Source organism: Mesoplodon mirus (assembly GCF_964341445.2).
Source record: "Mesoplodon mirus genome assembly, chromosome: 4".
In the NCBI taxonomy this organism is placed as follows: Eukaryota; Metazoa; Chordata; class Mammalia; order Artiodactyla; family Ziphiidae; genus Mesoplodon; species Mesoplodon mirus.
Window position 1 is genome coordinate 51,782,322 of NC_138979.1, and position 12,093 is coordinate 51,794,414.

The 12,093-nt window shown below is 41.7% G+C and overlaps 1 protein-coding gene across 1 annotated transcript in view; it reads right to left on the minus strand.

Moving 5' to 3' along the window:
- Positions 1 to 2,693: 2,693 nt before the first annotated feature.
- LOC309803509 (nuclear receptor ROR-alpha-like) overlaps positions 2,694 to 12,093 on the minus strand; it is a 46,490-nt gene continuing 37,090 nt past the window's right edge. The window contains exon 3 of the mRNA XM_082619830.1: positions 2,694 to 2,946. Coding sequence (XP_082475956.1) covers positions 2,933 to 2,946 — 14 coding nt within the window. The 3' untranslated portion in view covers positions 2,694 to 2,932. The remainder of the gene's footprint in view (positions 2,947 to 12,093) is intronic.

Genomic DNA, 12,093 nt, shown 5'->3' on the forward strand with positions numbered 1-12,093 from the left:
TCCATTCAACTATAAATCTGGGTTATTACTTCAAAAGCTAGATACATCCTGACTTTCCTAAAGTGACACAAAATATTCAATCCCAGGCCAAGAAAAATCCCAAACCAACCAACAGAAGTCAAGGAAAATTGAATACAGAAGCTTTCAACTTGAATTATTCAGATCCAAGGAAATTAAAAAGTCTTTCATCTTTTCTCCCTAGTTAACTTTTAAAACATTTTAAATACCCTGCCCTAAATATTTCAAAATATAATCCAAAAGTGATCAAATTCCATTATGTGAGTTGAAGAGTACAGATAAATATATCAATTTTACCTAGAATATGCATACCTATTTCTTTCAAGGGTACTGAAAAATAAGTACTATGTCTATTAAAAATGCTTTTACAGTCGCATTGGAAAGCTTTTTGATATTCTGATTAATTTAACTCTAAAATAAACCATCACCCCAAAATGTTCCTTAAAGATGCCACCAGAAAACTACTAGAGCTAATCAATGAATTTAGTAAAGTTGCAGGATACAGAATTAATGCACAGGAATCTCTTGCATTCCTATACACTAATGATGAAAAATCTGAAAGAGAAATTAAGGAAACACTCCCATTTACCATTGCAACAAAAAGAATAAAATACCTAGGAATAAACCTACCTAGGGAGACAAAAGACCTTATGCAGAAAACTATAAGACACTGATGAAAGAAATTAAAGATCATACCAACAGATGGAGAGATATACCATGTTCTTGGATTGGAAGAATCAATATTGTGAAAATGACTATACTACCCAAGGCAATCTACAGATTCAATGCAATCCCTATCAAATTACCAATGGCATTTTTTACAGAACTAGAAGAAAAAAATCTTAAAATCTGTATGGAGACACAAAAGACCCCGAATAGCCAAAGCGGTCTTGAGGGAAAAAAAACAGAGCTGGAGGAATCAGACTCCCTGACTTCAGACTATACAACAAAGCTACAGTAATCAAGACAACATGGTACTGGCACAAAAACAGAAACATAGATCAATGGAACAGGATAGAGAGCCCAGAGATAAACCCACACAACTATGGTCAACTAATCTATGACAGAGGAGGCAAGGATATACAATAGAGAAAAGACAGTCTCTTCAATAAGTGGTGCTGGGAAAACTGGACAGCTACATGTAAAAGAATGAAATTAGAACCCTCCCTAACACCATTCACAAAAATAAACTCAAAATGAATTAGAGACCTAAATGTAAGACCTGACACTATAAAACTCTTAGAGGAAAACATAGGAAGAACACTCTTTGACATAAATCACAGCAAGATCTTTTTGATCCACCTCCTAGAGTAATGGAAATAAAAACAAAAATAAACAAATGGGACCTAATGAAACTTAAAAGATTTTGCACAGCAAAGGAAACCATAAACAAGACCAAAAGACAACCCTCAGAATGGGAGAATGATGAATCAACGGACAAAGGATTAATCTCCAAAATATACAAACAGCTCATGCAGCTCAATATTAAAAAAAACAAACAACCCAATCCAAAAATGGGCAGAAGACCTAAATAGACATTTCTCCAAAGAAGACATACAGATGGCCAAGAAGCACATGAAAAGCTGCTCAACATCACTAATTATTAGAGAAATGCAAATCAAAACTACAATGAGGTATCACCTCACACCAGTTAGAATGGGCATCATCAGAAAATCTACAAACAATGAATGCTGGAGAGGTTGTGGAGAAAAGGGAACCCTCTTGCACTGCTGGTGGGAATGTAAATTGATACAGCCACTACGGAGAACAGTATGGAGGTTCCTTAAAAAACTAAAAATAGAATTACCATATGACCCAGCAATCCCACTCCTGGGCATATACCCAGAGAAAACCATAATTCAAAAATTATGCACCCCTATGTTCACTGCAGCACTATTTACAATAGCCAGGATGGGGAAGCAACCTAACTGCCCATAGACAGACTAATGGATAAAGAAGATGTGGTACATATATACAATGGAATATTACTCAGCCATAAAAAGGAATGAAATTGGGTCATTTGTAGAGATGTGGACGGATCTAGAGTCTGTCATACAGAGTGAAGTAAGTCAGAAAGAGAAAAACAATATTGTATATTAATGCATATATGTGGAACCTAGAAAAATGGTACAGATGAACTGGTTTGCAGGGCAGAAATAGAGACACAGCTGTAGAGAACAAACGTATGGACACCAAGGGGGGAAAGTGGTGGCAGGGGTGGTGGTAGTGGTGTGATGAATTGGGAGATTGGGATTGACATGTATACACTAATATGTATAAAATGTATAACTAATAAGAATCTGCTGTATAAAAAAATTAAATTAAATTAAAAAAATTTTAAATGCTTTTACAGTAGCATTGGAAAGCTTCTTGATATTTTGATTAATTTAACTCTAAAATAAACCATCACCCCAAAATGTTCCTTAAAGATATAAGATACCCTCTAAGAAGAAACTACCAATGATGACACCCCTTTTACCAATACGCACACACCACCAGACAGGAGAAAATGGTTTATGAATTAGTTTAAATGGAAAACAACCCCACATATAACTGACAAACAGAAAACTGCCAAGAGACATCTGATAAACAGAAACATCACACCAATGGCACAGTCTTGAATAGCTAACTGCATAGAATACATGCAACTTCTGAAATATCTTTTGATGGGATGAAAATATTTTCGTATATCTGGCCCATTATTTAATGTTTTTCCATGACCCTCCCTCATCCATATACTTTGGCACAAAGAAAACCTAAATACAGGAGGTCTCTTTTCTTTTGTGGACTTAAACCCAGAGAAACACAGTCTCATGAAATATCCGTGGACTCCTCTTTTGACGTGTAGCGTAGGCTGGAGGCCACCAGTCTGCATTCGGCTTCCTCTGGTTCCTTTCAAGCCACCTCCAGTGTTTCAGCATCTCCACTCTAGGGAGAGTAAGGGCATCATTTAGCACAGCAGTTCCCACAGATACGGTCCTTGGACCCCTGTAGGTCCCCAAGAATGTTTCAAGGAAACCAATGAGGTCATAACTGTTTTCGTAATAATACTTATCACAAGAAGTAGAGTTTTCCAGAGGCTACATGATGTGTATGGCAACAGATTGAATGCAGAAGCAGAGTTGAGAATCCAGCTATCTTCTGCTAAGCCAGACATAAAAGAGATTATTTAAAAGAATGCCATTCTTCTGTTTTCGTTTTGGAAAATAGTTATTTTTACTATAATACGTTATTTATGGTAGGATACAATGGGTTTGTTTCTATTTTTAAATAAATGTATTTTTAAAACTTTCTCTATTTTCAGTTCTAATATGGCAAATATCATTCACATAAACAAAAGCTCTTGAAGGTCCTCAATAATTTTTAAGAGAGTAAATGGATACTGAAACCAAACAGTTTGACAACCAGTTATTAGCACGGTTCTTGACTTACAGTAAAGGCTCAATACATAAATGTGTGGCAAATTGACTGATTAAAGGGCATTAATTATTTTTAAATGGACAAGAGACTCCAGAGTTCAATACATGGATATGGCCAGTAAAGACCCTGGGATGACCATGTTCAGGCCTCTGTACCTGCTCACAACGTGATTTTTTTAAAAGATGGTAAGAACACAAAAGTGTAGAGCCAAAACAGAGACAGAAGATGCCTGGTAAGTACAGGCTAAAGACAGGTAAAGGCAAGTAAAGGAGTGTAGGTACTGGTGGCAATGGGTTCTGATTATCAGTGGATTTCCTTTATCCATCCTATCACCAGTTATTTCTCATTTCAGAGAAACAGTATGTTCTCTGAATTCAGAGAGCATGTCCTTCCAAAGGGGTTTATGAGGACTTTATACACAGGCTAATTAAACTATGTAACATCCTGAATGATTCAAGTGCTAAGAAGACCATGAAGTCATAGGGTAATCTGTGTGGACCAATTAGTTAACTTTCTTGGGTTCCATGGTGTTCATGTGCTTCTTCTAATCTTTCTTCTTGGAAATGTCTTCTTTATCTTGTAAAATCCATTTTGGACAATACCTCCTCCAAAAAGCTTTCCTTGCCTTCTTTCCCAGAAAAAATTAAAAATTCCTTCTTCTGACTTACCTCTGTACCTTGTACATACGTCTGTGGCAGCATGTAGCACATGATATTGAAATTCTTCATTTCCACTATCTCCTTAGTAGACCCTGAGCCACTTGCGGGCAGGGCCCACGCACTGCCTACCTTTGTGTTCCAGTACCTATCAGCACCAAAACACTGTAGGCATTTTAAAAACCCACACAAACTCTAGTCAGTCACCTTACAGACGCATAAGACAACTATGAGAATTAAGTACAATGCAAAAGAATAATAAGGAAGTTACTACTTGAAATTCTGCTTGTTTCCAGCCGGCTAGAAATCCAGTATGTGTGTCTTAGTGATGATGAGTTAGTCTTGCCATGTTTGAGAATGAAAAGCAGCCCACTTAAAGAAAGCCATCTCCTAAAAACGTATCTCCTGGAAGAAGCTTTAGCTTTTCATCCTTCTGAAAGGATACAAATTGCAAATGGTAGAGGCAAGTATTTCAAATGATAAATCAAACCAAGGTAAAAACTTCACAAGGCAAAAAACTGTAGTGAAGTGACAAACAGTCCATTAGCAGAAAAGGACTGGAGAAGAGGGGAAATCTAACTATCTGAATGCTTATATGACATCAAAGAAAGCTGGAAAGTCATGCTCTAAGATCAATCAGGCTTTGTTGCCACCTTTCAAGTGACATGCCCATCAGCAAAGAACGTACATTTGCATTAGGACAGCAAAGGAAGAATTTGTATGCCTAGGGTTAGTGTTGGCAAAGAAATGGGTAAAGTAGGTCGTTTCCATGTTTACCTTTAAGAATGTGGCCATATGGTAAGAATTAAGATGCTGCCCAGAATCTAATATGGAAGAGATGTCCACATGCCTCCAAAAGATGACAGCAATACCAGTAACACTCAAGTGGAAATTTGAGATAGGGTAACTAAAGGCCATCTAATCTTGTGAAAAGCTACAGAGAGCAAAGGTCTTGAAGCATAAAAGAGCTTGTCCATCCTCACAACGACCCTGTATAATTGGATTTGTATCCTTTTGTTAGACTTTGAAAATAGAAATTTATTTCTCATTCATTAGTCTGATTTCAAACCACCCTTTTTGGATGTCTCAATTATCCGAGACTCCAAGGTCAACTAACACCCAGACACGCTCCGTATCTCTTTTCTTTACTCCATTATAACTCAGTTTTCCTCGTTAGAGCTAGAGTCTTAGCCCAGGGGAAAATCTCATTGCAGAACCACAGAGTGTTAGAGGTGAAAGTCACCCCAGGAAGTGACTAATCTAACCCTATCCACTTTAGGAAAACTGAGGCCCAGAGAACTCAAATCCCTTACCTGGGGTCACACAGCTAAGGATTGTCAGAAACAGACAGCGCCTCAAGTTTCCTTTCCTGCAGTACAGTGCTGTTTCCATCATACCAAAGCAAAGAAGTACAGATACTCGTTTGGAAATGTGTGTTTGGACAAATCGCTAGTCCTGAGCGCCACTTCCTCCCTACATCAATAAAAGCAATGCTTTCCACCTGCCACCGCTACCCCGGGAATGTACACAGCATGTGTGTTTATTACCTCGAGCTGACTGAGGGATGATGGAAGACAGACTATCACCGTGAAGCAGCAGAGCTGATCCTACAAGGAGGCAGCGAGAGGGAGCTCAGGCCCAGGCTTGAAGAGCGGCCCACACTTCTGTATGTTTAAGAAGATGGGCTGTTTGCCTAGCCTCAAAGTGTCTCCCTGAAGTGTTCGTTGATTTCAAAGGGAAAAAGAGTGACTTTACAGTGGAGAAGCCTATTACACACCACCTTCACTAAGGGATGGAGGTCTACATCCCCCAAAATGGGAAACAGTGGGGTCCTGTTTCCCTGACATGATGTGCTGGGAAGGGCACTGCACCACTGTGGGCTTCCCCAGCAGCCCTGGCCTCCACTTAGCCATGAGGAAACACCAGATCACCCAACCTGGGGGACATTCTAGAAGGTACCTGACTAAAGCTCTTCACAAGGCTCAAGACTGTGAAAAACAAGGAAAAACCAAGGAACTGTCCTTGTTGCGGGAGACTAAGGAGACAAGACAACTCAATGCGATGTGGGATCCTGGATTCAATTTTGGAACAGAAAAAGGACACTGGTGGAAAGCCAGTGTGAAATCCAAATAAGGTGTGTAGTTTAGATGGTGGCATCTTGCTAAGGCTCATTTCTTAGTTTTGGTAACTGCAGCATGGGGATGCTGTGGAGGACACTAACTTTGGGTAGGCTGGTTGAGAAGTGGGCAGGAGTTCTTTGTACTGTCTTTGCAACAGTTCTGCATATCTAAAATTATTTCAAATTTTAAAAGTTAAAAAAAAGTCTCTCCTCCATCCTGAGGCAGGGCTCAAATCCCAGCCTCCGTCATCTCTTGCTTAGTCTGGGACAAGGGCCTCACTGGTTTCCCTACAGACCACCGCGACCTTAGGCAGAACAAAGATCTCAGCTCCTCCCATGGCTCTGGTGGCCTCACCAGAAGATGGTCTGCAGTCACCTTCCCCCTCTGGTCTCTTACCACACAAGCTCCGTGAAACACCGAGAGACTGAGACCTGCTCTGCTACCACTCGCCTTTCCTGGGATGCTCCACTCTCTTTCTCTAAGTAAAAAGCTCCTATACATCCTTTGCTGCCCAGCTCTAAAGTGCTCTGGTTAACCTTCACCCCAGGGAAGACACAACCACACTGAATTACTCAGTACTCCACACTGAAGCTCTCCCTGTGGCCGGACCCACCACACTGTGAAGAATGGCACATCTATGAATTGTCTACGGAATACAATTTGTCTGTTGCATTTAATCGCTTAACTCTTTGTCACTGATGTTTTCATGTGCACATGTGTTGTGTCTCTGACGAGACGGTGAGCTCCTCCCTCCCTCATATCTCCCAGCACAGCACTCAGCCTACATGGGTCATTTAAAAAGATGTGTTGGGGTGGTGAGTGACTGAAAAACCATCCTGTACCAGGAGAGGAAAGAATCTGGGATTATACCTGTGGTCCTCAGCCCCTGTGTGCATCGGAAGCAGCTGGGAAGCTTGTTAAAAATGCAAATGCTTTAGCACAGCACAGCCTCTGCAGATTTTGACTCAGAGGACTGGAGAGGGTTCTAGAAATCGGTATTTTCCACTAGGTCCTCCACCCCTGCTAGTTGACTGTGCTGCTCCCCAAACATGAGAACCACTCACTCTTTCACAGTGTGGGTTTGATGAGCTCAGGTCACCCGCTTGCCCTTCAAACTCCCTCCCTCTTGGGTCCGAGGTCAGAGGTGAAGTCAGAAGGAGTCACTAAAGGAGAGAAAGTTCGGGCCCTCTGTGCCAGCTTCCCTCAGGAACTGGCTCCTCATCTCGGAGGCAGCCGAGAGGTGACTGTATCTAGAGACCACACAAACTACTTCTCTGCTCTCTCCGAAATGCCAGCGAGTTTGAAAGGCACTTTGTCCAATTAGAAGTGTGGAGAAATATTCATCCTGTCCATGACAGAGATGAAGTGCCTCTTTCAAAAGCAGCAGTGGCAGCCTGCCAGGTTTAAGAAGTCCAACTCTTCCACACTGAGCCAGCAGTTATTAATTAGTTTTATTAGTGGCAGGTCTTTAATGCAAAATGACAGAGGGAGAGCACGAAGATCCCCGTTGCTACTAAAATACAAATTGTCCGGATTTAGGTTGTGTTGTTCCCCAACATGTATAGGCGGCCAGCCAGGCCCAAGTGGGGAATGGAGGATGCAGCCAAATGCCTTTCTGCAGAGTTCCGGACTATTAATGGCATGACAAAGAGGCTCAGACGCTTACCTCAGGTAGCTCTCTCGGGGAAAATCCACCACTTTGAACATTCAAGGAGGAAGAGCCTCCTAGGAGAGGACAGGGGCATCTGAGGGGAAAACCAGGAATGGGAGGATGGGGTGGGCACAGGCCGGGGGCCTGCGTCATCCACGCTGCTCAATGTGCCCCTGTAAGAAATGAGCACTTCCAGAGAACAGTGCGGGGGGACTTTGCGGAGAATTAGACTTACACTGTCAACCTGTTTTTTATGACCATTAATCACATTCGTATTTATAAGCGCTAAGACAGGATAATCAAATCTCATGCTTCAAAGCATATGTTTATCACCACAGGCATAGAAAGGAAGGAGAAAGAGTTTACGAGCCTGCACTGTTGGCAAGAGCTGCTGTTTATCTGGTCGCTTCCCCAGAAGCCCCCTGGGGGGCTCTGGAGAACATTCTGTGAGGGAGAAGACGGAACTGCCCAGTGTCTCGCTTTGTCAGTGTTTCTACTTCCCTCTCTGCTGGCCCTAAGGCAGGAATTTAAAGGCAGTCCCCTAACATCCTCTCCCGTGATTGATGCTCGCCTAATACAGCCCTGAGCTCTTTGCCTCGGGCCTTCCAGACCTTCCTCCTTTGCCCCATGAGAGGGAGGGTCCTGACAGGCTCTGGGCGGTGCCCTTCTCTGCCACACCTTTTCTTTTAACATCTTGTACATTCCCTGTGGTCCCCCCAACTAGCCTCGAGCTGCCTATGCTTTGAAGAGGATTCACATACCACCTACCTCAGTAGCCTTCCTCTAGACCAGGCCAGAGATGTGAGAACTTTTTCTGTCAAGGGCCAGATAGTAAATATTTTAGTCTTTTTAAAATTTTTTTTTTAATTGCGGTACACAGGCCTCTCACTGTTGTGGCCTCTCCTGTTGCGGAGCACAGGCTCCGGACACGCAGGCTCAGCGGCCATGGCTCACGGGCCCAGCCGCTCTGCGGCACGTGGGATCCTCCCAGACGGGGGCACGAACCCGTGTCCCCTGCATCGGCAGGCGGACTCTCAACCACTGCGCCACCAGGGAAGCCCCTCCCTTTTTTTTTAATTTAGAAAAGATATATTTTAAAAAATTTTATTGGAGTATAGTTGATTTACAATGTTGTGTTAGTTTCAGGTGTACAGCAAAGTGATTAAGTTATACACATACATATATTCGTTCTTTTTCAGATTCTTTTCCCATATAGGTTATTGCAGAATACTGAGTAGAGTTCCCTGTGTAATACAGTAGGTCCTTGTTGGTTATCTATCTTATATATAGTACTGTGGGCATGTTAATCCCAAGCTCCTAATTTATCCCTCCCCCCCAATATTTCAGTCTTTGCAGGCCCTACAGTGTCTGTGGCAACTACTCAACTTTGCCCTTGTAGTCTGAAAGCACATGTAGACGATATATATATAATGGGTACGGCTGTGTGCCAATAAAACTTTATTGCACAACTGAGCAGTACGTGGGCCGGGTTTCATCTGTGGATTGTAAGCTGTCTGGCTTTTACTCTAGAGCAGCAGTGCCCGATCCAGGGATCCAGGTGCTAAAGAGTTATGCAAAACTGGATGGAATAGTTCCAAAATTCTGACAGAAAAGGTGTATATGCGTTTGCAATACTAGCACAGACTAACCCAGATCTCCCGGCTGGAACTGTAGTAGCTACTTACTTTGATAATACATGCCTCCCATTGTCTGACTAACGAAAATTGGGCAATAACCATTAAATAGTTAGATGATCAAAATCTTTCAAAGCTTGAGGTCCGTGATTGGAAGAGGGCAGGTAATAAAAGTGGTCTTACTGCTTATACACAAACGGGGCATCTCAAAAGCATCTAAGGCCACATGTTTCTCTAGGAGATTCCCTCAAGTAGCTCAAAACACTTTTAATGAAGGAGGACATAGTCTCCTAACACATGAATAACACAAGTCAGTGTGAAAAAGCCTTACCACCGTTATCAATATTAAGAAGGAATATCTGGAGGACTCACTGAGAAAGGAAACATTTTACAAGCCTGTCAGAACCAAAGGCACTACAAACCCAGGCCCAGATTTTCTAGGACCGAATGGAAAATGAAAAAATACACAGCTCTGGGGAAAGAAAACAAGAGTAAAGAGACCTTGCGGGCTTTCCTGGTGGCGCAGTGGTTGAGAGTCTGCCTGCCGATGCAGGAGACACGGGTTCGTGCCCCGGTCCGGGAGGATCCCGCATGCCGCGGAGCGGCTGGGCCCGTGAGCCATGGCCGCTGAGCCTGAGCGTCCGGAGCCTGTGCTCCTCGACAGGAGAGGCCACAACAGTGAGAGGCCCGCATACCGCAAAAAAAAAAAAAAGAGACCTTGCTTCTCTTGATGACTTGGCTGGGTGATAAGTAGCAACTCACTGAGGATAAAAACCACGTCTTCGTCTTTGACTCTTCAGTGTTAACACAGTACGTAAATGTTTCTTGAATGAATGAATTTTTACCTCTATGCTTGATGTTATAAAAGATTCAGAATTGAATATGAGATGACCTTTGACCTCCCAGGGTTAATGGTCTAATAACAGAGAACATAAAAGGATGAAGACATAAATAATATACAGCATCTATATGTAGGCACTGTGTTTGCAGGTTCCTACTCAGCATCCTTGGCCTCTTGTCTTAGAAAAGATCTACTAGCCTTCTTACCTAGCTTCCCAGTTCCTAGTCGATCCAGAGTAGATGATTTAAAGGATGGTAGAAGAAGGAGCCATATGAGGCCAGTACAATATCAATGTCCCAGCAAGAAGGAGAGCAACAGCCTAAAAGGGGCCCCAGATGCTAAAGATAGAACTAATATCTGTACTTATTCCAGCATTGAGTGAAATGAAAAAAAAAGAAAAAAAAACACAACCCCCCCCCCACTGCAAACAATATACATATTCATCAACAGGGATGAATAAATTAACATGTGTCTACACTATGGGAAATTTTGCAATTCTTAATAAAAGGAATAAATTAGATTTGTATACAGTGACTTGAAGTCCATGATACATTTTGAAGTTTATCTGTTCCTCACTCCAAAAGCCTGTTGAAGCAAATTCTCATGTATATAAATAAGTTATTTTCTCCATCAGTTAGTACGTTGGCCAGAAAAAAAAAAATCAATGTGTCCTGCATTAAGAACATCAGTGTGCTCAGACCTAAAATGAGGAAACACACACAAAAAAGCTTTAACTCCTCAGTTTACAAAGGGTGGCCACTAATAAAAGGGACTCTAATAGGTTCCCTAAAATTGAGTATTTTACAGGGTGCATGGAAAGCATGATGTCTCGTGAAAATTAAACTGACTAAACTTTACAAAGACATCTTCTACATAAGGTAAAGCCTACCTTTAAATATCAGAAGAGGCTTTTGCTAAAAAATAAAGCCATGAAAAATAGGTTACATAAAGAATTCAAGGAAGAATCTATATGTCACCCAATGGATATATTAAAGAATGCTTGCAAATATGTATATATGTGTATATATATGTATAATTTCATATATTTTTCATATAAAGCATAAATACTTTTGTTTATATATAAGAATTCTATTTTTCTACTGTCTTCCTTTAAAAATACAAACACCCAATTGATCTTCAACAGCTCATAACAGCATAGTTTTGAGATTCCTAGCCTTTCAGCTGAGAACTTAATGGTCTATAAACAAAGACTAAATGCATCAGGGAGATATTTTGTATATTTGGGTTTTCACTGGGGAAGCAGTGTTGTGTAGTAGAAGGAACATAATCTTTAGAGTCGAAGAGAGGCTGGCCCCACTGCTGTGGCTTCGGGCAAAGCTCTGAACCTCTGTTTCCTCATCTAAAATTAGGAACAGCAGCCCTTCCCTTGCACAATCATCATGCAGGATGGAAACACTACAAACGAAGCCTGTGGTACCACTCCCAGCCGAGAGTACGCACTCCGTAACTGTTACCTACATTATTATTTAACAAATTGCTATTTGTGATATCATCATCAGAAAAAAAAAGAGAAATCCACTCTGATCAGGGTACACCTAACAGGTGAGAGTGAAAAGTGAAATGGGAAGTTGATACCACCACCCAGCCCCTTTCAAGTTCATGCTGATGTGCACCAGGACACTAAAAGGCTGGCTACTGGGTTTCTCAGGCTGTGTCCAAACCACTTTAGTCAAAACCAGAGCTTCGCAGATGAACACACTGTCAAGCTTTAAAATATTCATCTTCCCCTTCT